This window comes from Peromyscus eremicus, chromosome 2 (assembly GCF_949786415.1).
Source record: "Peromyscus eremicus chromosome 2, PerEre_H2_v1, whole genome shotgun sequence".
NCBI classification, from domain to species: Eukaryota; Metazoa; Chordata; class Mammalia; order Rodentia; family Cricetidae; genus Peromyscus; species Peromyscus eremicus.
Window position 1 is genome coordinate 140,917,867 of NC_081417.1, and position 25,711 is coordinate 140,943,577.

Here is a 25,711-nt window from a genome sequence, read left to right on the forward strand (position 1 = left end):
TAGGGGTCAGTTCTGTATTGCTTAACACCATGGCCACATCTTCCACAGTCTGGCTTATGGCCATTGAGCGAATAAACAAGAAAAATTAACAGGTTGGTGAGCTCCCTTTCCTAGCAATAAGGATATTAAAGCTTTTACCTTTTGAATAAAGGAATGCTGGGCTGATACCTAAGCTCAACACAAAGAGCTGGGGTTATGTCCAATCTTTTTTTTAAGATTTATTTATTTATTATGTATACAGCATGTATTTATTTATTTATTATGTATACAGCATGTATGACTGCAGGCCAGAAGAGGGCACCAGATCACGTTACAGATGGTTGTGAGCCACCATGTGGTTGCTGGGAATTGAACTCAGGACCTCTGGAAGAGTAGTCAGTGCTCTTAACCCCTGAGCAATCGCTCCAGCCCCCTATGTCCAATCTTTAGTCTCCATCTTTTAGAAGGTGAATGGAGACTCTTGTATCTGGTTCTCAGCGCCTATCACAACAAAATTACCAAGTCTACACAAATGCCTGGCCAGTTAAGGGAAAAAACTCAAAAGTCAAATTCTATGCCTCAACATGAGGAAAAGGAATACTGTGTTTACCTTCCTCGAGTAGAACTTACCACGTTACTTTGCCTTCTTACCTCATAGATCTCCAGGCCCAGTTTTCCTGCCCCATCTGCTTTAAAACCAGACATTACGGACCAGAGATGGCTGGACAGATAAAGTGCTTCTGGCACAAGCCTGATGTCCAGAGTTGGACCCCGGACTTTCTGGTGCACAGGGGTATCCAACTCCTGAAACTTGTACACTATCTCTACACGCATTTTGTGACACAAACATACCTGCTCGTGCACACACACACACACACACACACACACACACACAAATATTTAAATACAAACAAAAACATTAGTGTTTAGGTTAGAGCTTCAGCTCAGTGGTAGAGTACTTGGCTATCAAACACAAGGCCCTGGGTTTAGTCCTGAGCTCTGAAAAAAGGGGGGAAAAGACCACCACCACACACACACACACACACACACACACACAAGGAAGGTAACTCAATACATTAGAGTCACTCTCAGCAATTTTCCACTGTCTGATCTGAGGAATGCCCAAACATCTCAATCTGGCACACAGGCTGGTTCTTGGGCCACTCACCAACAGGAAGCTCGGACTCCAAGCATGGTTGAGGAACCCTTTTCCCCAAGCAGGCTCCTAGCTTCTCTGTGTGCATATGCAGTCCCTTGCCTTGTTTGCCCATGTGATAAACCTTTCAGGATCCAATCCCATTATCCCCTCTTCCAGGACACCTGTCTTCCCGTTGGGGCATCCACCTCTCTGCTCCTAGGGCAGTATTCTGCTTTCTTCAGCATTTCACACTGATTTGCTCCCAATGTATATTCACATCTCCCTGTCAGCTAAAGAAAGAAGCAAGCTTCCCAATCTTATCCCAATGTCTGTCACAGTGCCTGCTAAACAGAGGCACCAAAACTGTCCAGTCTGCCTGGCAGTGGTGGCACACGCCTTTAATCCCAGCACTCGGGAGGCAGAGCCAGGTGGATCACTGTGAGTTCGAGGCCAGCCTGGTCTCCAGAGCGAGTTCCTGGAAAGGCACAAAGCTACACAGAGAAACCCTGTCTTGGGGGGAGGGGGGGGACTGTCCAGTCTGTATCCCATCCACCAGAGCTCATCTGCATACCCTGTGGCCAAAAGCTGAAAGGCTAAGGTGTATGCATCCCCTCTCCTTGCAGGGCTCTAAACTATGCCTGGAGGAGCCAGGTGACCCTTCACACAGCTTTGTTCTCCGTTCTAGGACACGGCCTGTTCACAATAACATCTCCCCCTCATCCAGCCTCTGACCTTTCCAGAGACCTTCCATCTTTCCCCCCACTTTCATGTGGTAGGAACCACATTCTGTTTGCCCTCTCACTGGAGTGTTTCAAATCTCCAACCTTTTTTGGTTTTTCAACCACGGTGTCGCACGCCTTTAATCCCAGCACTCAGAAGGCAGAGCCAGTCGGATCACTGTGAGTTTGAGGCCAGCCTGGTCTACAGAATGAGATCCAGGACAGGCACCAAAACTACACTGAGAAACCCTGTTTCGAAAAACCAAAAAAAAAAAATAAATAAATAAAATTACATTGATTGGACTGGAGAGTTGGTTCAGCAATTCAGAGCACTTGCTGCTCTTGCGAGGACCAGGGTTTGATTCCCAGCAAACATCTGGTGGCTCCCAAACCATCTGTAATTCCAATCTCAGGGGGTTCAATGCCCTCCTCTAACCCCCAAGAGCACTAGGCACACGTGTGGAGCATATACTACATATAAGAAAAGCACTTATGTACATAAAAAAAATCTAAAAATCAGTAAAAATTACATTTATTTGATGTATGTGTGTGTGTGGAGGCTAGAGGACAACTAACAGGAGTCAGTTCTCTCCTTCCACTACATTGGGTCCAGGCACTCACTCTGGTTGTCAGGGTTGGTACAAAGTGCCTTGACCCTCTGATCCATCTTACCAGCATTCCCTCCCCATCGTGAAGCAGTGTCCTGGCTTGGCACCTGGCACAGGGCAGGGTGGCGTGACTACATGCTGGAGAATCAAGACACATTCTACTAGGACAACAGAGGACTTTTATACCATTTCAGAGCCGAGTTACCTTGGAGGGACAGCACACATCTCCCTAGGTTGTCAAAATGTGGATGACAAGGCACCTGTACACAACTGGCCTTCAGTCAGCAGCAGCAATCACAGCTCCCGCAGCCTTTGGGACCCACAGAAGCCACACGAGGAGCTTCCCAGCTTAGAAACTCACACCTCTGACTTTGCCTGACAGGCAGGAACCAGAGAAAGAACCACAGGACACAGGCTTGTTGGGAGTATAAAAATAAGACTTTTTTTCTTCTTATCACATCAATTATCAAAGAAAAAAACATTACGTAACAAAAATACAAAGCTCTGGTGGATTTTTTTGGGTTTTTTGTGTTTTTTTTGCCCCACTTCCCCAACCCAACCCCAACAGCCCTTGGCCAGAAGGCCCTTGGGTGAAGCCTGGATGCTGTCTTGAGGATCACCCCGGAGCTCAGGAGAACCGGTGGTCCAGGTCTCTCTGGGGACTGGCTGAGTATGAGTAGGCTTTGCCCAAAACCAGGCGGTCCCGGAGCAGCTTGAAGAAGGCATAGTAGTTGCTGAAGAGGATGAGGGCCAGTGAAATGGTCTGGTGCCACTTTTCCGAGGACATTAAGGAGTACAGCTGGTAGACAATGACAGCGCCCTCCAGCAGCAAGAGGATGTTAAGGATCCTCAGGGGATTGCTGAAAAAGAACTACCCAGGGGAGGGTAGGCAGAGGCCAGAGGGCATGCTCCAGAAACCTGCTCCTTGGATGAGGGAATTCTTGGCGCATAATAAAGGGGGCAAGATCTTGGGGCTCCATGTGGACTTGGGTTGGGGAAGACTGTAAGGTCAGAGGGGAACGCTACCACCTCATCTGCCTTTGCCTATAGTGTTCTGCTGCTTTGCCTATAGTGTTTTGCGTATAGTGTTCTGCTGCTTCCATATAAGCTGTTGAAGATACTTCTGGAAAGCCTTTTCTGAGGTCTTGCATGCTATTTCAAACTTTCTGACCCCAAATCAACTTTTTATTTATTTGCTACCAGGTTGGCCTTGAACTCACAGATATCAGCCTTCCTCTGCCTCCTGAGTGCTAGGATTAAAAACAAGCACCACTGGGGCTGGAGAGATGGCTCAACAGTTAAGGGCACTGGCTGCTCTTCCAGAGGTCCTGAGTTCAATTCCCAGCAACCACATGGTGGCTCACAACCATCTGTAATGAGATCTGGTGCCCTCTTCTGGCCTGTAGGCAAACATGCAGACAGAACACTACATACATAATAAATAAATAAATATTTAAAAATAAAAAACAAAAAAAAAAACGAGCACCCAGCACTATACCCCACTCAACTTTTTTTTATGTCAACCTCTGCATTATTGTTGGGCCTGAACAAATCAGAATTCTGGCCCCCCCTCTTTTTTTCAGTGCTAGGGATGGAACCCAGGCTTTATATATGCCACAGACTTTAGTTCAGCACATCTTGTATCATCAGCATGGAAAGCCTGAGTATGTACTACAGTACCTACTGCTTCCTCTGGAGCATTTCTACCTAGACTGCAAGTGGAGGGTCACAGGAATACCTCTCAGTCTTACAAGGTGTCTTGAAGGAAAACAGAATGTAGAAGTCAAGAAAAAAAAAATTTCCACTAAGTTCAAGAGCACCAATGTCTAGGGATCTCAGTCTGCAAGGAAAAGAACTTGTAGCAGAGGGTGGGGGAACTGAAGGGCCCAGGATGCTGGGCTCAGGCCTGGGCAGCGAGCCTAAGAGCAAGACTCTTCTCTCTGAGAAATGCAGACAACTGCCCAGATAAACAATCTCCCAAACCGTGACCCTCAGTGCCCTGGCTCCAGAGGGTCCCCCAGCTCCAGCAGGGGCTACTAGGAAGGAAGGGATTCTAGCTCCTTCAAACAGAGTAGTGCCATGAAGTCTCTGTTGGAAAAGGGGATTGGAGGCCAGCAGCCTTGCTGAGTCAGGGCAAGCAAGCCATTTCCCTATGCTGACTCGGGCCATTTGCATGAGTTCCCAAGTTTCTCAATAAGGCACTCTTGAATTAAGAATGCATGGAACACAGCATGGAATCATCGGGATTATTTCCAATGCTAAGATCTTTCTGTCTCGTCTCGTCCGTCTCCCTCCCTCCCTCCCTCCCCCCCCCCCCTCTCTCTCAGAGCTACGTTTAAAGCCTGAGCCACCAGGACCTGCAGAATCCTTTCTTTCCTTGTGTCATCACCTCTCCCTCTATCCAGTGCTCTGAGAGATCTGCAAGCAAGGGGCTGCAGTGATGCTCATCTGTGTGGACACCTGGGACTGCATGTGTGCACTGGGCTTTGGATACAGTGAGGCCAGCCATCATCATCCTGCTAAGCCCACCCACTCCCTGCCTTCAGGATCAAGCCCCATCCTTCTGCCCAGAAAAGAACACTCACGTGGAACCGGAAGTGGGAGACATCAGAGGGGATGGCCACGTTGTAGTGGCCCACTGCTTTGTAGACATTCTTGCTGTGTTTCACCAGCACACCCTGTGGCCACATGCACTCCTCAGTCCACCTGGAGGCAAGCCCAAGAGTACATTTTGTCCATGCAAATGGGTACTAGAGGATCGGGCCCAGGCGGTCATTAGGGCTCTACTTCATTTCTATCCCTCTGATACTCTAACTCCTTTTCTGGGTCTCAGCTGCCTCCTCTATAAAATGGGGAACAAGCATAAGCAATTCACTGCAGAGACGTCTAGGGCTGAGGGATTATGAAGGAAAACCTTTTTCCTTTCCATTCGCCTCCTGAGGTAACTAACCTCCTGAGGGTCCATCACAGCTACCTAGGTGGAGCAGGGATAAATGTGACTGCTCTGTTTACAACGCGCTGAAGGCTTTGCAGTATCCCATGGATTTGACACGGGTTCTTGAGATCCTATGCAGCATCCCTCGACTTCCACTGCACTGCTCATATCCCTGCATAAGTCACTCCCTCCAAACAGACGGGTCTTCCAGACGCCTTGTCCTGAAAGGGTCTGTCTTATCTTTGAAAACCTGAGATCCCCCAGAAAACCTTTCTCAAACTCTTTACAGACCTGAGTATCTTTAATTGTTCCTCAGAGCTCCTGCCATTTACTGGTGTTCATTTCCCAATGTTTGCCGTTTGTTTGTTTCCTAGTCTGTATCATTCCCGTAGGAAGGAGACAGCATCTACTTCATGCCTCAGAGCATGCCACAAAAGCTGGCACTGAGAAGCCAAACAAGAGCAGGGGGTTTCCTTCCAATGTCCCATGAGACTCCAAGGACCTCAACGGTCCTGGGCCAGAAACAGAACTACAGCTATCAGCAGCTCTCCTGTAAACTAGATTCTTGCCTCACTGATTCATTCACTTAAAAACACAGGTCATAAGATAGAACACTGAATGAAAGAAGCTGGACACAGGAGTGACTACTGGGTGGAGGCACACACCTTTAATCCCACCACTTGGGAGGCAGAGGCAGGTCTATCACTGGGTTCAAGGCCGGCCTGGTCTACAGAGTACCAAGACAGCCAGGGCTACAACAGAGAAACTCTGTCTTGAAAAATCAAAAACCAAACCAAACCAAAAAACCCAATCAAACAGGAGTGTCTACTTATGATTTTATTTATATAAAGTTCTAAAAGAGGCAAACTAAATTTTATGTACAATTTCATTTATATAAGGTTCTAGAACAGGAAAATCTAACCTATGGTGAGAAAAAGGTACAGGTATATGTGTGTGTGTGTGTGTTGGGAGAGGTTTACTGGGAAAACCATGAAGATATTTTCTATGGAGCTAGAAATGTTCTAGACCTTGATGAAGGTAGGTTACATGAATGTTCATGCCTTTGTCAAAACTAAAAGAACTGGGCATGGTGGCGCACCCCTTTAATCCCAGCACTCGGGAGGCAGAGGCAGGCGAATGTCTGTGAGTTAGAGGGCAGCCTGGTCTATATAGTCAGTTCCAGGAAAGCCAGGGCTACACAGAAAACCCTATCTCAAAAAACCAAAACCAAACAAACAAACAAAAAATAAATAAAAAAAAGCCACCTCCAAGATCTGTAGAATTTGTAGTTTGTATAGTATATTTCACTCTATGTAAATTTTACCTCTAAAAAAAATAGGCCAGGAGGTGGTGACACACCTTTAATCTCAGCACTGGGGAGGCAGAGACAGGTAGATCTCTGTGAGTTCGAGGCCAGCCTGGCCTAAAGATCGAGTTCCAGGACAGCTAGAGTTGTTACACAGAGAAACCCTGTCTCAAGAAAAAAAGAAAAATAAAGAAAAAGAAAAAAAAAGACAGGGCTAGAGCAATGATCAGTAGTTAAGAACACTGGTTGCTCTCGCAGAGGACCTGGATTAAATTCCCAGCATCTACATGGTGGCTCACAACCATCTGTAATTCCAGTTCCAGGGAATCTGACACCCTCTTCTGACCTCTGTAGTCACCAGGTGTAAAGGCAAAACACTCATATCCATAAATTAAAATAAATCAACCTAAATAATTAAAAAAAATAAACCCCACAAACCTTCTCCAGGCACTGTGATGGGAGAGGAGAGAGAGGTGCATGCTTGCTACATGGGCAAGAGCCATGGTTTCTAGAGGCTCTCAGCCCTGGAATGAGCAGCAGGGGACAAAGGAACAGAAAGCAGCAAGTGAAGGGAGTGTGCTGTGGGGCACTGAAAGGAGAGGTCCTTTACAGAAGAGGCACCTGGATGGTCTAGGTAGTCAGGAAATAAGAGGGAACAGAAAGAACATTCCAAGCAAAAGATACACCAGGGGAAAGGCTGGATGTGGAAGTGCATAAAGCATATGAGAGCCCAGAGGTTTGGTCTGGCTAGAGGCAAGGTGTGTGTTAGGATGTAGGAAAGAAAACAGAGGGTTCATCAGCCCAAGCCAATCAGCCTGGAAGCTGTGCAAAGGGTCTTGGTCTTAGTCCAGCACCTGGGTGAGATACAGACAGGCAGCATGCTTTCTTTCTTTCTTTTTTCTTCTTTTGGTTTTTCAAGACAGAGTTTCTCTGTATAGCCCTGGTTGTCCTGGAACTCACTCTGTAGACCAGGCTGGCCTCAAACTCAGAGAGTCTTAACTGCCTCTATCTCTGACTCCCAGGACTAAAGGTGTGCGACACCATACTCAGCCTCTTAATACCATTTGTAGGATGGTTTATTTATCTATTTATCTGTCTGTCTATCTATCTATTTGGTTTCTCGAGACAGGGTTTCTCTATGTAGTCCTGGCTGTCCTGTAATTGGCTCTGTAGACCAGGCTGGCCTTGAACTCACAGAGATCCGATTGCCTCTGCCTCCGGAGTGCTGGGATTAAAGGTGTGAGCTGCATTCTCTCTTTTGGTGAATTTAGTAAGGTCGCTTCTCTCGGAAAAGGGCCCTGATTGACAGGAGCACCAATACAAGGGCACCTGGCCTCTGACCTCTCTATTTTGATTCCACTCTAGTTGGCCTCCCTTACAAAAGCTATCCTGGGGCTGGAGAGATGGCTCAGAGGTTAAGAGCACTGGCTGCTCTCCCAAAGGTCCTGAGTTCAATTCCCAGCAACCACATGGTGGCTCACAACCATCTGTAATGAGATCTGGTGCCCTCTTCTGGCCTGTAGGCAAACATGCAGGCAGAACAGTGTATACATAAATAAATAAATAAATAAATAAATAAATAAATAAATAAATAAATAAATAAATAAATAAATAAATAAATAAATAAAAGCTATCCTGACGGCCTCCTCTTGGGTGGCTTCAGACTCAGGTATGAGAACCTTCAATGAGAAATGATTACATAGTCAGGACAGGGTCTCAGCGGAAGGGCTGTGTAAGTATTAGGCACCAGTGAAGGACGAGGAAGCTGAAGGAAGGTTAGCTCATCACCCCAGGGCTCCTGTGCTAGGGGACATGCACTTCTGCTCTGGGAACAGCTGGGCCTTTTTCTCCGTTGTCTTAACTAATTTTGATGTGGCTATCTTCCCCCATCAGTCTGTGAACTTGTTAAAGATTTCGTCTGTTGCCGGGCGGTGGTGGTGCATGCCTTTAATCCCAGCACTTGGGAGGCAGAGCCAGGCGATCTCTGTGAGTTCGAGGCCAGCCTGATCTACAGAGTGAGATCCAGGACAGGCACCAAAACTACACAGAGAAACCCTGTTTCGAAAAAACAAAAAACAACAACAAAAAAAAAGATTTTGTCTGTTGTCTCACCTCTGTGGCTCTCCTCCCTGCATAGGGTTTACCACCAGCTAACAGAGAACTGCATCTTGTCCTGATGGAGGTTTTGAAAAGAACACATAGCTTCCCTCAGCTTATAGGTCAAAGAGCAAGCTCCTCCGCCTGATACAGAGCCCCAGGCCTGGGAAGGCGTATGTGTGTGAATGAGTACTGGAGGAGCAGGCCATGTAATGGTTGAGGGAGTAAGGGAGCAGGAGTGAAGGATGACTGTCTGCATGAGCAGTAAGCCAGTGAGTAAGTGGATAAATGAGAGAGTGAATGAGGAGGTCAGTGGGTCTGTGAGTTATCACCTGTGCCCCTCCCATGTCCAGCACATCTCAAAGCTCCCCAAGAACAAAGAACAGGTCTATCTAGAGCCCCACTGGACACAAGTCCTAATGTATAAGACAAGCTTAGGAACTATTTTCTGGCCAACTGATCGAGTTAATGAGGAGATGGCAAGTGACTCCATAGCCTGACGGGGGAACTGGGGTTGTTGAGCAAAGTAGGGTGGGGCAACTCACGGGTGCTGCAGCACGTTGGAGCAAAGGGCTGGGTCCACCTTCTGCCAGCAGCCCAGATGGGCAGCAGCTTTGTGCAGCAGGTCACAGTAGCTAGCAGGAAGCAGGTGCTGCATGAGGATCACCGAGGTGCTGATGGATACCAGCAGGAAGAGCTCGCAGGACCAACGCTTGTCATAGTAGTGTGTGTTCTGGGGAGAGCAGGAGGTGGGTCAGTCTCAGGATATCCATGATGGCCTCACTCCCGATCCCTTCCCTGAGCGTGCCTAGAAGGCAGGGCAGTACCGTGGAGATGTCAGGAATGCCAACACCAACAATTACACACCTCAGGAGGGCAGCTTAGCTCCTACATCCACCAGTTACCTATGATGGAATACTGCTCCACTGCCACCGACTCGGGGTCAGAGCATGCTCAGGGATCCAGAGTGGATCAATCTTGGGTCTGCTGCACATTAACTAACTATAACTTTGGCTTCTGGCAAATAATTGAACTCCTCCATACTTTCCTTTCCTCACTAGTCAGATGAGGGTAAGGGGAACTACCACCAACCCAGGCATTAGAGAGATTTTATATATATCAAAGTTCTCTGCAGACAGAGTCCTCTAAACACCCAATTGAAAAAAAATATTTCATTTGAGGTCATAGATGTGTCTCAATAGTTAAGAACACTGGCTGCTGTTCTTCCGGAGGACCTGGGTTCAACTCCCAGACCCACATGATGACTCACAACTATCTCTAACTCCAGTTCCAGGGAATCTAATACCCTCTTCTGGCCTCTTAGGGCACCAGGCACACAAGTGGTGCCTAGACCTGTACATGCAGGCAAAAACACCCACACACACTAAATTAAAGAAAAAAATTACCTTATGTGATGCATGTATGTCTGTGTACCACATGCACACAGTACCCAAAGAGACCAGCTTTAAACCTCCTTTTTTTTTTTTGGTTTGGTTTTTCCAGACAAGATTTCTCTGTATATCCCTGGATGTCCTAGAACTAGCTGTATAGACCAGGCTGGCCTTGAACTCAGAGATCCGCCTGCCCCTGCCTCTCGAGTGCTGGGATTAAAGGTATGCAACACCACCACCCAGCTTCAACCTCCAATCTTTAAAGTTTATCCTGTAGCCAGAGAGCTGGTTCAGGAGATAAAGGCACCTGCTTCCAGAACCGACAACCTGAGTTCAATCTCCAGGAGCCAGATTGTGGAAGGGGAGAAGCAGCTCCCACAAGCTATCCATTCACACACACACACACACACACACACACACACACACACACACACGCACACACACGTACACACACACACACACACACACACACACACGCACACACACACACACACACACACACACACACACACACACACACACACGAGGGGGGGGGTAGGGTTGTCCCCGGGCACAAAGTACATCATGGAGCAAGGACGCACACACACGTACACACACACACACACACACACACGCGCACACACACACACACACACACACGCGCACACACACACACACACACACACACGAGGGGGGGGGTAGGGTTGTCCCCGGGCACAAAGTACATCATGGAGCAAGGATTCAAGTCCTTTACAGCTGAGGAGGTCCCTTCCCAGAAGAGGCTGAATAGATAGCACACTTTTAAGGTCACTCAGATCTGGTGACTCCTGGTTTCTTTCTTTTTCTTTTTCTTTCCAGATTTCTTTCTTTTATGTGTAGAGCATTCTGCCAGCATGTAAGAACATACACCACATGCAGCAGTATCTGCAGAGGCCAGAAGAGGCTGGCAGAACCCCTGGAACTGAAAGTTACAATCGTAAGGCACCTCGGGGCGGTGGTGGCTCACACCTTTAATCCCAGTACTCTGGAGGCAGAGGCAGGATGATCTCTGTGAGTTCGAGGAGAGCCTGGTCTACAGATGAGTTCCTGGACAACCAGGGCTGTTACACAGAGAGATCCTGCCTCAAAAAACAAAAACAAACAAACAAAAGAATAAAAGAACAACTGTGAAGCACCATGTGGTTGCTGGGAATTGAATCCTGGTCCTCTGCAGGAGATCCTGTGCTCTTTACCTGCTGAGCCATCTCTCCTGCCCAATCTCCTGCTTTCTTTATTCAGTGGCAAAACAGGACACTGAGGGACCTGTGCCAAAGCAGCCACTGACCTATGAAGACTCTTCCATTGGTCAGGAGTTCTTGGATAGGTGACTGCCTTTCAGGAACCTTGTTCTTTTTATTCCAGATCTCCAGAGGAGAAATCCAATCAAAACTGGCAGAGATGAGGCTGGGGAGATGACTCAGTAGGTAAAGTGCCTGGTGCACAAGCACGAGGACCCGAGTTCGAGTCCTCAGAGCCTATGAAAACGCTGGGTTTGGTGGTTGGCAGCTGTACATCTAGCACTAGGGAGGCAAGACAGGAAGACCTCTGCGTCCAGCTCAATCAACGACAGACCATGTCAAGAAATCAGGTGGAGAGCAACTGAGGAAGACACCTAATAACAATCTCTGGCTTCCACCTACATGTACACATACACACACAACCATACTCTCCCATGAGCACACACACACACTCCTAGAAAACAAATAACAAAACCCAGAAGAGTTACTTATGTAAACAGGAGGGCTGGGGGAGGGCAGGAAACCACTTTGCGTTGAGCTATGTACCTTGACAAACCAAACAGGTACAAAGGCCACATAATAGGCACTCAGCATGGAGCTGACAAGCACTTCCTTCATGCGCCAATTGAAGTCCATTTTGAGGAACTCTACTTCATTGCGAATGAGGCTGGGTGACAGGCAGCAGGCATGAGTGGGCATGGCTTCTGGGCCATACAGCTGTCTTGTATGCTGCTTCCAAGTCTCCCGAAGTGTCAGCAAGTAGTCCCGACTCCTTGCCAGGCCACTGACTGCCTCTCGGGGCCCCATGGAAGCCACATGGCTGAAGAGGTTTGTCTTGCGAAGATCGTAGTTCAGCTGCAGGAACGGAATGTACATCCCAAACCTGCTGTGGAAGACAGTGGTGAGACCAGTCTTATCAAAGGGTCAGGATTCTGACCCTTAACCGGGGATGGGGGGGCGGGGGGACACAGGGGGCGGGGAGAGGGGGCACACGGGGCCGGATGGCTCTGCTTTTCCCTCCTGGACACTCTGAGAGGAAAATTTACTCATTCTCCTAGACCTCCATCTTTCCATCCAAGTCAATGGTTCAAAAACATGTCTTAGTATCAAGTACATCCTGGAACTGAGGATACAGTAGGAAGCAAGAAGTTCTTTCCTGCATGGTGATAACTAATAATCACCATGGCAACCCACACTCACTGAGCACAAGAGTTTTTCTGTATAGCCCTGGCTGTCCTGGAACTCTGTAAACCAGGCTGGCCTCGAACTCACAGAACCTCCAAAGTGCTGTGATTAAAGGTGTGCGCCACCACCGCCTGGCTCAGGCTAAGTATTTTACACGTAACAGAATAACAGGCATTAGGTGCTATGGTTTCATCCTCTTCTCAAGGAGGCTGTGGATCAGAGCAGTGGAGTAAGTTCTCAAAGGTTACATGATTCGTAAGGAAGAAAGAGAGCCAAGCTTTAGACCAAATAAACTAAGAAAAACAAAACAGCCAGGCAGTGGTGGTGCACGCCTTTAATCCCAGCACTTGGGAGGCAGAGCCAGGCGGATCTTTGTGAGTTCAAGGCCAGCCTGGTCTACAAAGCAAGAGCCAGAACAGGCACCAAAACTACACAGAGAAACCCTGTCTCAAAAAAATAAAAAAATTAAAATTAAAATTAAAAAAAAAGGAAAAAAAACCCCAAACCAAAACAAACAAAATAACCCACCTCCAATCAATTAAAAACATAATATGGGAGCAGGCATGGTGTGCCTTTAATCCCAGCACTTGGGAGGCAGAGGCAGGCAGATCTCTGTGAGTTCGAGGCCAGCCTGAGCTAGAGTGAGTTCCAGGAAAGGTGCAAAGCTACACAGAGAAACCCTGTCTCGAAAAATAAAAAAAAAAAAAAAAAAAAAAAGGGAGAAATAAGGTATGGGATCTAAGAGAGCACACAATTCAGGAGGGCAACAAGAAAAGCCCCCGGCTGAGCTGTATACGGCAAGCCTACAGAGCAGCCACTCCGTTCTGGAGCCGGAGGATGGAGGTCCTATAGTGGGACATCTGGTAGGGGAGGGAATGGACTCCAGGTAACAGGCAGCATGCTTGAGGGACTGGATAAATATGAGGATATGATGATGAGTCATCTTTTCTTTTGTCAACAAGAAAAAAGGCAACTACAAACTTCATTTAAGGATGTTATTATTTAAATATGAAGCACACTAAAATACGGCATGACCTTAAGAAAGGGATAGAATTAGAAACTACTGACCCTAACACTTTTCATGAAGCCCAAAACCATGACTCAGGAGCTACAACAATGAATGGTGATTTTGTACACTTACTAAAACTACACTATTTAGTGGGGCTTCACTTTTATAATTAGCTTAAGTGTGGTTACATAAGAGAATGCCAGTATCAACCTTGACAACATGAATGACTACAGTTGCCAGGCAGTGAGAAAAAGAAACTAACGGGATGGGTAGATTTCTAATATTTCTTCCTTAAAACAATTTAATTATATGCACACTGTGTGTGTATGTGAACATGTGCGTGTGTGCCTGCAGGTACTCCCAGTCAGGAAAAGGGAGTTGTGTCCCCTGGAGCTGGAGTTACATTTTCAGCCACATACATGGGTGTTGGGAACCGAACTCCTGTCCTCAAGAAGAGGAATATGTGCTATGAACCACTGAGTCATCTCTCTGGCCTCAAAGGGTTCCCAATATTCTGATTCAAAACGCTATTGTTGATGGACTAAAAGACATTGTTTTGCAATGTCTTGACATGGAAATAATGTTTTTGCACATGCTAGACATGAGTTGTACCACAGGGGCTGGAGAGATGGCTCATCGGTTAAAAGCACTAACTGCTCTTGTAGAGGACCTGGGTTCAATTCCCAGCATCACATGGCAGCTCACAACTGTCTGTAACTCCGATTCCAGGGGATCCAACACCCATGGCAAAACACCAATGCACGTTAAAAAAAAAGAAAGAAAAGGTTGTACCACAGAGCAAAATATATTTATCAGTGACAAAGATAACCAACTGGAGGGGGGAAGCTATCAAACACTGGGAACAGTGGAGAAGTGGGGAGAGGAGCGGGGAGTGACATCTACCAGTCACTGTAGGTAATCAGAGCACACATGCTGGGATGCTGTGCGTGGTGTTAATCACCTATCCAGGGGACATAGGAACCAGAAACAGTGATTACTCCTTGGAAGGGAAACAAGACGGCTGGGAGGCAGCAGCAGTCAGGGGTGGATTTTTTTTTTTTTTAAAAGATTTATTTATTTATTTTGTATACAGTGTTCTGCCTGCATGTATTCCTGAAGGCCAGAAGAGGGCACCAGATCTCATTACAGATGGTTGTGAGCCACCATGTGGGTGCTGGGAATTGAACTCAAGACCTCTGCAAGAACAGTCAGTGCTCTTAACCGCTGAGCCATCTCTCCAGCCCCAGGGGTGGATTTTTGCAGTTTATGCTTTTACATCTTTTGACTTAAAAAAAATATTTACTTTTATTTTTTGAGTCTTCTGCACCATACGCATGCAGTGCCTGAGGATGCCAGAAGAGGGCGCTTGGATCCTCAACTGAAGCTGAGTTGTCAGACATCATGTGAGTGCTGAGAATGGAACCCAGGGCCTCTGGAAGAGCAGCCAGAGCTCTTAAGTGGCTACATAGGGAGACCCGGTCTCAATCCTCAAACCCCCATCCCCCAAAACCCAAACATTAGAAACAACAACAACAAAAAAAAAAAAAACCCAAGCCAGGCGGTGGTTGCACACGCCTTTAATCTCAGCACTCAGGAGGCAGAGGCAAGTAGATTTCTGTGAATTTGAGACCAGCCTGGTCTACAGAGTAAGTTCCAGGACAGCCAGGGCTACACAGAGAAACCCTGTCTCGAAAAACGAAAACAAACAAACAAACAAACAAAACCCAACTTTAATTATATGAATGCATTAGCTAATTATAAAATTACTAAATAAAGGGGCTGGAGAGATGGCTCAGAGGTTAAGAGCACTGACTGCTCTTCCAGAGGTCCTGAGTTCAATTCCCAGCAACCACATGGTGGCTCACAACCATCTGTAATGAGATCTAGCACCCTCTTCTGTATACATAATAAATAAATCTTGGGGCTGGAGAGATGGCTCAGAGGTTAAGAGCACTCACTGGCTGCTCTTCCAGAGGTTCTGAGTTCAATTCCCAGCAACCACATGGTGGCTCACAACCATCTATAATGAGATCTGGTGCCCTCTTCTGGCCTGCAGGCATACATGTAGGCAGAACACTGTATACATAATAAATAAATAAATCTTTAAAAAAAAAAAATAAAAATAAAAAAATAAATCTTTAAAAAAAAAATTACTAAATAAAGTTTTAAGTGATAATCAAAGGTATAGATATAACAATTTATGTAGTAAGACATGGAGGAACATGCCTTTAGTCCCATCAGAGAGGCAGAGGCAGGTGGAGCATTTTGAGTTTGATGCCAGCTTGGGATACCAATGAGTTCTGAGCTAGCTAGGGTTATACTGTGAGACTCTACCTCAAATAAATAAATAAAGCATCAAACTAAAAAATATATAAAACTATAAGTAAAAGAGACTTGTTTGTTGGTTTTCTTTTTTTGAGATAGATAGGGTCTTTCTATGTAGCCCTGGCTGTCCCAGAACTCATTCTGTAGACCAGGCTGCACTGAACTCACAGAGATCTGCCTGCCTCTGCCTCCTCAGTGCTGGGATTAAAAGTGGGCACCAGGGCTGGAGAGATGGCTCAGTGGTTAAGAGCACTGACTGCTCTTCCAGAGGTCCTGAGTTCAATTCCCAGCACCCACATGATGGCTCACAACCATCTATAACAAGATCTTGTGCCTTTTTCTGGCCTGCAGGCATACATGCAGGCTGAACACTGTATACATAATAAATAAATAATCTTTAAAAAAAAAAAAAGTGGGCACCACCATTACCTGGTTTTTGTTTTGTTTTGATGTTTTGTTTTTTTAAATTATTTACCTTTATTTTTTGTGCATTGGTGTTTTGCCTGTGAGGGTGTCTGGTGCCTTAGAGCTGCAGTTATAGACAGTTGTGAGCTGCTATGTGAGTGCTAGGAATTGAACCCGAGTCCTTGGGAAGAACAGTCGGTGTTCTTAACTGCTGAGCCATCTCTCCAGCCCACATCCCCACTTTTTAAGACAAAGTCTCATTATGTAGCTTTGGCTGTCCTTGAACTATGTAGATAAGGCAGGCACTGTACACTGCGGCACGTGTATATATACCACTCTCTAAACGCAAAGAGACAGAATCCTTTTTTTTTTTTTTTTTCTTTTTTAAGAAACAGGGTTTCTCCTGCCAGGAGGTGGTGGTGGTGCACACCTTTAGTCCCAGCACTCAGGAAGCAGAGTCAGGCGAATCTCTGAGTTCAAGGCCAGCCTGGTCTACAGAGTGAGTTCCAGGGCTGCTGGGTTACAAGAGAGAAAACACCATCTTGAAAAACCAAAATAAGTAAAAAGAAAGGAGGAAGGAAGGAAGAAATGAAACAGGGTTTTACTGTATAGCTGTTACTGGTCTGGTCCTCAATATATAGACAGGCGGGTCTCAAATTCACAGAAATCCACCTTCCTCTGCCTCTAGCATGCTAGGATTAAAGGCATGAACCTTCACATTCAGCTAATAAAATATGACTGAAAAAAAAAGTAAGCTGGCTGGGCAGTGGTGGCGCACGCCTTTAATCCCAGCACTTGGGAGGCAGAGCCAGGCGATCTCTGTGAGTTCGAGGCCAGCCTGGACTACCAAGTGAGTTCCAGGAAAGGCGCAAAGCTACCCAGAGAAACCCTATCTCGGAAAAAAAAAAAAAAAGAAAAAAAAAAAAGTAAGCTGGACAGTAGTGGTTGCACACACATCTTTAATTCCAGCACTCGGGAGTAAGAGGCAGGCAGATCTCTGAGTTCAAAGTCAGCCTGGTCTACAGAGTGAGTTGCAGGACAGGGAGGACTACACAGAGAAACTCTGACTGGAAAAAACAAACAAATAAACAAAAGTATATACCATGAAATGCATAATATGAGGCTACTTTTATATCTATTGTCATGAAAAAATATCTAAGTTATACGGTTATTTAAAAATCCCAGTAAGCACAAGTGTGTAACAACTCAGATATCCACTAAAGGTATTATCTTCATATCCCATAAATTCACCTATCCATAATACGTTAACCCATCACAGGAATGCTTCAAGGAAAGATGAAAAGAAATAAAAGGAACTAGGCAAAGCTGAACCTCACCTGCTGACCAAAACCATCAGTTATATAACATCACACAGAGTCTGATATGAACATTTTTTAAAAAGTCTAGCAATGGGTATGGTGGCACACGCTGGTAACCCCAGCACTCAGGAGGTAGAAGAGCATCAAGAGTTCAAGGTTACCCTCAGCTATACAGTGAGTTGGACTCAGCGTGGACTACATGAAATTCTGTCCAAATAAACCAAAACCAAACTAAATCAATAATGCTCCTGAAGAGAGCCAGGGATGTAGCTCAGCTGTAGAATGCTTGTTTGAAATACACAAGCTCTTAGGGTTCATTTCCAATACCATAAAACTAAAAAAACGGCCGGGTGTTGGCAGCACACGCCTTTAATCCCAGCACTTGGGAGGCAGAGCCAGGCGGATCTCTGTGAGTTCGAGGCCAGCCTGGTCTACAAAGTGAGTTTCAGGAAAGGCTCAAAGCTACACAGAGAAACCCTGTCTCGAAAAACCAAAACAACAACAACAACAACAAAAAGCTTTTTTTTTTTTTTGGTTTTTCGAGACAGGGTTTCTCTGTGTAGCTTTGCGCCTTTTCCTGGAACTCACTTGGTAGCCCAGGCTGGCCTCGAACTCACAGAGATCCGCCTGGCTCTGCCTCCCGAGTGCTGGGATTAAAGGCGTGCGCCACCACCGCCCGGCTTTTTTTGGTTTTTCAAGACAGAGTTTCTCTGTGTAACAGTCCCATCTGTCCTGGAACTTGCTTTGTAGACTACGCTAGCCTCGAACTCACAGAGATCCACCTGCCTCTGCCTCCACTGGGATTAAAGGCATGTACCACTCCCACCCAGCACAAAAAAGCCTTTTAAAAGACAAGTGTTGCCGGCAGTGGTGGCGTAGACCTTTAATCCCAGCACTTGGGAGGCAGAGGTAGGTGGATCTCTGTGAGTTCGAGGCCAGCTTGGTTTACAGAGCAAGATCCAGGACAGGCACCAAAACTACACAGAGAAACCCTGTCTCGAAAGAACAAAAAAAAAAAAAAAAAAAAAAAAAAAAAGACAGGTGTCAGTCACATAATTAAAATCTAGAAGTAATGGAGTGCCTGCCTAGCATACAGGAAGTTCTGGGTCATGGTCCCCAGCACCACATATACGGGGGTACAATGACAAAAACCTGTAATTCAGTACTCCTGAGGTGGAGGGAAGAGGGCTAGCCTCAAGGTTAGCCTTGGCTACATATCAAATTTAAGGCCAGGCTAAGATATAAAAACCTCTCTTTTGGGGTCTGGGGTGATGGCTCAGTGGTTAAGAACACTTGTTACTCTTCGCAGAGGACTTGGGTTTAGTTTCTAGCACCTACATGGCAGTTCATAACTGTCATAACTCCAATGCCCAGGGATCTGACACCATCTTCTTGCCTCCAAAGGCTCTTCATGCACATATGTACATGTGGTCCAAACACTCATACACATAAAGGTTTATACATGTGTATGTGTGTGTATTTTTGTTTTACTTCCCCCGCCCCCAGACAGGGTTTCTCTGTAGAGCCCTGGCTACTGTAGAATATTCCTTTACACTGTGTGAAGACAGTCACTGCAATTGGTTTAATAAAAAGCTAAATGGCTAATAGATAGGCAGGAGGTACAGGTGGGACTTCTGGACAGAGAGCTCTGGGAAGAAGAAAGGAAGAGTCGCCAGCTGTACACAGAGGAGAGGTAAAAGCCACGACTCACATGGCAACACGTAGATGAATAGAAATGAGTTAATTTAAGTTATCAGAGCTAATGGAACAAGCCTAAGCTATAGGTTGAGCTTTCATAGTTAGTAAGTCTCTGTGTAATTTTTTTTGTGAGCTGGCAGCCCTAAGAATAATCTGTCTACACTTGGCTGCCCTGGAACTCACTCTGTAGACCAGGCTGGCCTTGAACTCACAGAGATCCGCCTGCCTCTGTCTCCTGAGTGCTGATAAATACCTTTTAAACTCACAAAAACCCTACTTATAAGCAGGTGTGACAGGGCACCCACACCAGCATGTTCTTAGTTCTGTAGGGTAGGGAAGTGGAGGATCCAACTCTAAAGCTTTCCAAGAGCCAGAACTGGCCCATTCTGAGGAAGTCCATGGACCAGAAATGATAAGGTTAGGAAGTAACTGTCAATGCCCAGGAAGCCAGGAGACTGATTCAGGGCTGGAAAAGGGCAGTTCTGGGCTCTTCCCGGCCACCATCTCTCCATCTTGAACAACTGAGTTTGTGGTGGGGCAGGCTAGTGAGCTAAGCAGAGACTGAGATGAACATGCATGTGCATGTGCAGACACGTATACACACAGGCATGTTTCACACACAGACACTCAGAGACATGTAAAAAAAGACATGGAGCAGCCTCAAGACATTTCATAAACACTGAAGGGGAGGGAGAGAGGTGAAAGGGGAGGAAGAGGGGAGCGATACAGAGAGAACAGGAACTCAAAAAAAAAAAAAAGAAAAAGAAAAAACAAAAACAAAACCAATAAAAACCATAGAGAAAGGATAGGAAGACAGAGACAAAGCAGCCCCATCATTCCCATTTGTAAATGTTCCCTTGGGTACTCATTAGAGCTGAATCCCACTCCAACCTCTCAACAGTAGAGATGGAGTAGCTTACACCACTTCAATTTCTTCTGAAAAAAAAAAAAAAAAAAAAAAGGCTAACCACCCTGCTCTCAGGAGATGTCACCAGACACTAAGAGAGGTTACTGTTGCTGCCTGCCTGTGAGTCTTCCAGGTACAGAGGCCTGATAACCCAGCCATACAAAGGACAGATTCAAGTGTCTGGTGCTAGGCACCGAGGGCTGAGGTGAGGGGTACTCACGGATAGCAGAGGAACAGGAGGTTCAGGAAGGAGTAGGTCCTGAAGAGGTGGATGAGGGACCGGCACAGACTCCAGCCTGTTGCCGTGAGAACGGTGAAGCGGGTGAGGAACAGCAGGATGGAGCGAAAGAGGGAGACCTTCCCCCTCTGAGAAGCCTGGGTCGGGTGAGATACGACAGGACAGGGCCTTGGATGGAGGTCACAGGAGCTATACCCAAACCCCACCAAACATGGCCTATAATGCCACCCAGGGAAAGGTGCACAGCACGCTGGGAAGAGCCCAATAAGGTCAGTCTTTCTGAGCCCAGTGGACTGGGAGAGTCAATTAATGTTCAAGTAAGTCCACAAGGAGCTCAAAGGAAATGCCTTAGGGCTAAGGGTTAGGTGTTGTCTTCTTGGTAACCCAGGGGATAAAGGGAGTCCCAAAGTCCCTGGCCAGCCTCTAGGACCCAATCACCTCCTTCACGATGGACCCAATGAAGCGGCGGCCCAGCACAATGGTGGTCACCATCAGCAAGTTGAAGTCGATCAGGTGGAAGTTCTGTCAGGGCAGAGGCCTGGGGGTCAAAAGGGCCCCTTCGCCATACATAGGCTTTTCTTATAGTCATTACCTCCCTCTGCCCAGTCCTTTCCACAGAGACTGTCCCCATTCTCTGACCTTCATTGGCCTCCAGCTGACTCAGGCCAGGAAATTACCTAGAGGAGCAGAACAGGACCCAGAGAAGGGAAGTGGGACAGTCCCTGGGGATAAGAGAGTGGCGTGTGAGCACTTCTGCTCTAACACCCATGTCCCTGAACCTCCTCTTCTGTCCAGAGTTCTTTCCACCCCTGGAACATTCATACATTCCCATGACTCATCTCTCAGACAGGCCTTAGGATCCAGTCTGCGTCAGATCAAGATCTGCTATCCTTACAAGGCCCAGTATAGTCCTAAGCACACTAGAAACAGTTAAGAACCATCAATTCTGTTCCCTCTACATCCATCATACCCAGTATGGAGCCAGGTATATAGTGGGTACATACTGTTGCTTGGTAAGCTATGCTAAATTCAAATCAAGCAACACACACACACACACAGGGACCCTGATTGAGCACCTACCAGGGAGGTGTGGGAGGGTGGGTGTGAGGGTGGGTACCACCAGACTGTCTTATAGATGTTGATGTAGTGCACGAACAGGGCTATGAGCTGGCAGAAGAAGAGCTGGAGCTCAAAGAGAATGCTGGCCTGGACCGGCAGCTCGGGGATCTTGCAGTGCTGCAGAGGTACAACTGTCTGGGTGGCCAGCGGAGGGCTGGAGAGGCCCGTCCCAGAACTGGTCCTGGAGGTGGAGAGCAGTAACGTCAGGAGCTACCCTGGGAACCTGACTGGGAAAGCTTCTGGAGCACATTTCCATCAGCTCACAGGGATGCAGTCCTCCTCGGCTTGCTTGGTAGACAAAAGGAGCACGAGAAAAGAGCCTTTCCTCTCCTGACTTTATTCAGGTCCCCCACACTTCCCAGGAGGGAATTATTAGGCTTGCTTTACAGATTAGGAAAAGGAGGTCCATAGGCCGATGGCAACCTGTGCAAGCCATCCATCAGTCCATCAGGAGTAGAACCCAACTGGAACCAAGGGCTGTGGCTTGCTCTGCCCAATCTCATGGGATCTCTCCAAGTGAACACCCTCAGAGCTTGCTCTGGTTTTTGCGGCTGCTCAGTCTCCTCTAACTCCACCGGGCACGTAGGATAGTACGTCCTAACATCCAGTAATGGGCACCGGCACGCACACTGCCACAGGAAGGAATGAGACACACAGAGGCAGCTCACCTGGTTCGGGAACGGACGCTGGTCACAGATGCACTGGAAGTGTGGCCTCCACCGGAGGCCCCTGAAGACCCTGGCTCACAGAGTGGATTTCGACAGTAAGATGTCCTGTTGGGCCCTCTTCGTCCTCCTGCAGAGCATACATCAAGGATGACAGCAATGCTGTCTTGGTTAACTGCTATTTCACTTCCTTCCTTCCGTTCTTTCCTTCCTTTTCTTCTGTTTGATTTTTGATTTCTAGAAGCCTGGCTTTCCTGGCTGGAACTTGCTGTGTTGAAGAGGCTAGCCTTGAGCTTATATATTTCATTTTCTTCTTCAAACCTCACAGGGGCTGATAGAGCAGATCCTGCCTAGACTTTACCAGCTGCTCTTCTCTGCCCTGTGTCCCCACCCTCTGCTCTAGCCATCATGACCCTCTCTCCCCAGTAAGTCCTCCCTTGTATTCACTGTACCTCTGTCTGGTGAGCTCCTCCTGACTGCCCTTTTCTAGTTATTCTCTTCTTCTAGTGGAGGTTTCCCACTTTCATTTCACTTGGCATTACCATGTGTAAGAGAGAGTGCACACCACATCGTGCACACAGAGGTCAGAAGCAACTTTTGGGAGTTGGGTTCCAGGGATTGAACTCAGGTCAGCAGGTCAGTGGTGGCACACGCCTTTAATCCCAGCACTCGGGAGGCAGAGGCAGGCGGATTTCTGTGAGTTTGAAGCCAGCCTGGTCCACAGAGTGAGTTCCAGGACAGGCTCCAAAGCTACACAGAGAAACCCTGCCTTGAAAAACAAAACAAAAACCAGGACCTCTCACTGGCCGGGGACTCACCAATTAGGTTAGGCTAGGTGGCCAGTGAGCCCCAGGGATCCCCTGGTCTCAGTCTCTACAGTGCTAGGATTACAAACTTATGCCACCATATTCAACTTTTTAAATGGATTCTGGGGATCAAACTCAGGTCCTTGTGCTTGAGTGGCAACTGCATTACACATTAGGCTTTCTTCACAATCTTTTTTTATTGGAACCCAGGGCTTTGAACATGCTAAGCACATGCTCCACCACTAAGCTTCACCAGCAGCCTTACTGACATTATTTTGTGCTCATGCATGTGTACCTGTGTGCGTGTGTGTGTGTGTGTGTGTGTGTGTGTGTGTGTGTGTGTCTGAAGACCAGAAATTTATGGCCAGTATCTTTTTCATTTTGTTTTGTTTTTGTTGTTGGGTTTTTTGTTTGTTTGTTTTTTGGTTTTTCAAGACAGGGTTTCTCTGAGTAGCCCTGGCTGTCCTGGAACTCACTTTGTAGACCAGGCTGGCCTCGAACTCACAGAGATCCACCTGCCTCTGCCTCCACCTCCTGAGTGCTGGGATCATAGGTGCCTACCACCACTGCCCAATCAGTGTCTTTTTGATTGTGCTCCACTTTGTGCAGCAAGATCGGGTGGGTCTCTTGCTGAACTCAGAGCTCATCATTTCACTAACCAGTTTGCCCCAGGGATCCATTTTTGCCTCCCAAGTGCTGAGATTGATTACAGGTGGGTTGCCACACCTGCCCAGCCAGACAGGTGCTGGGGACCCAGCTCTGATCCTCACACTGGCAAGGAGCACTTCATCCTCTGAGACTTCCCATCCCCCTAACTGCCATTATGAAACAGCTGCCCTCATTACTCTCTTTTCTTATTTTTAGTTTTTTCCATAGTTCCAAAATTATCTTTTTTTAAAAATTTTTTCTAAAATTTATTTTCTGTGTATGAATATTTTGCCTGCATGTATGTATGTGCACCACATGTGTGCCCAGTGGGTGCAGAAGTCAGAAGAGGGCTTCAGATCCCTGGAGCCTGAACTAGGGAGAGCTGTGAGTCACAATGTGGGTGCTAGGAATTGAACCTAGGCCGTCTGCAGGAGTAACAAACACTCGAAACTGCAATCTCTCCAGTACCTCTGAAATTACCTTGTTTGTTAATATGTTTTCTGTCTCTTCCACTAAAATGGAATGTCAGTAAATTAATTTTTTTTAAAGCAACTCACTACGTATGTAGCACGGGGCAGCCTTAAACTCACAATCCACCTGCCTCAGCCTCCCAAGTGCTAGGATTACAGGCGTGTGCAACCAGACAGTGCATGTCTTTGTCAGGGCTGTTTCCTTCACTCCAGTTCACCGGGGTATATATTGGTAAGTGACTAGGACCGGTGAGGTAGTATTTTCAGATGAGTAAACTGAGTTTACAGAATGCAAGAGACAGTAAGTAGGAGGCTGAGTCATGAGCTCCTCAGCTCTGGTATTTGCTGCATTTCATCTGTATATGAGTCTCCAGAAATTTACAATCTCGTCAGCTTTGAGACAAGCTTTTCCTCCAGGACTTGGAGATCTAACTCAAGGACCCAAGGCCTGAGCTTATCAAGATGGCCTCTGGGACAGCGCCGTGGTTGTGAATCCCAAACTTAAGATTTTACAAACTATATCCCTGAGCTTAGTAGACTAGCCTAAGATGCCAAGCAGCATCCTGCAGTTAGCTCCCAAAACCCTTCATCGAAGTTATAACCTGTTCACCTTCCTCATGACGACACGGTAGCCTCCCTTCATACACAGTGTGCCCAGGCTTTCCAAGCTCGGAGGGTTTTCTGACAGATCTTCAAAACGTGCATGTCCAAAGCTCTGACCTCACCAAGCCCCCAGACCGGAAGCTTTGTTCATACACTTTTATATTTGGCTTGGAAAACCCCACACAGCCCAGGATCTCTGCCCACGCCCACTCACTTTTAGAAGCTCTGCACCCACATAAAGTCCTCAGCCCAGAAACCCCGACCACACACAACTGTCACCCCAAAGACCGCGCCCACAAGCCACTCAAAGCTCTCTAGGACTAGAAGCTTGGCTCAGAATGGGCTCCCCTGGTGGGCTAGGTCTCCCTCCTGTCCTATGGCCCTCAGTGTTTCAAAAACCCTATAGTGAAGAAGGGTCTCTGCCACACCGGCGCCCACAGACCAGAAGCCGTTCCCTTAGTTCGCAACCCCACGCACCAGGGGACCCTGCGCCCATTTCCAGCCGAGAGGAGTGGGTGTCGTCCCCCCCTTTGTGTCGTCCCCCCACGACCACCGAAGCCCAAGCCCCTCCGGGCCTTCTCTGTTTTGGAAGCTCCACCCACCACGCAGTGGCCCGCCCCCTCAGCCCCGGAGGGGCGGGGTCCCGTCTGCGCCGCGTCCCTTCCCTTCCCCCTCCCCGCGGCTCCGGTCCGCGTGGGGCGACGGTTAGCAGCCGAGCCGCCCCTATCCCGCGGCCCCGGCGAGCCCAGCCAGCTCTGCTCACCCATCTCCTTCCCCCGGCGCTCTCCGCTCGCCGCCGCAGCTCCTGCGGGCAATATGTCGGAGCCGACGGCGGCCGGGAGAGGACTAACCGCCGCAGCCCAGGCCGGGTATCAGCCGCGCGCT

The 25,711-nt window shown here is 47.4% G+C and overlaps 1 protein-coding gene across 3 annotated transcripts; it reads right to left on the reverse strand.

The window, feature by feature from the left end:
* Positions 1–2,860: 2,860 nt before the first annotated feature.
* Positions 2,861–25,711, reverse strand: Tmem39b (transmembrane protein 39B). Of its 3 annotated transcripts, none has more exons than XM_059255040.1 (9): positions 25,590–25,711; positions 22,303–22,429; positions 21,596–21,815; positions 20,954–21,037; positions 20,498–20,652; positions 11,976–12,312; positions 9,328–9,515; positions 5,030–5,150; positions 2,861–3,315 (listed from the first exon to the last, which is right to left on the reverse strand). In XM_059255040.1, exons 1-9 carry the CDS (start codon positions 25,591–25,593, stop codon positions 3,073–3,075), a joined length of 1,479 nt encoding a protein of 492 aa, XP_059111023.1. In that variant the 5' UTR covers positions 25,594–25,711; the 3' UTR covers positions 2,861–3,072. The 3 variants fall into 3 exon arrangements, with proteins under 3 accessions (XP_059111023.1, XP_059111022.1, XP_059111024.1); XM_059255039.1 differs by lacking the exon at positions 25,590–25,711 and adding an exon at positions 25,304–25,337; XM_059255041.1 differs by lacking the exons at positions 22,303–22,429; positions 25,590–25,711 and adding an exon at positions 21,155–21,237 and having other exon boundaries at positions 21,596–21,710.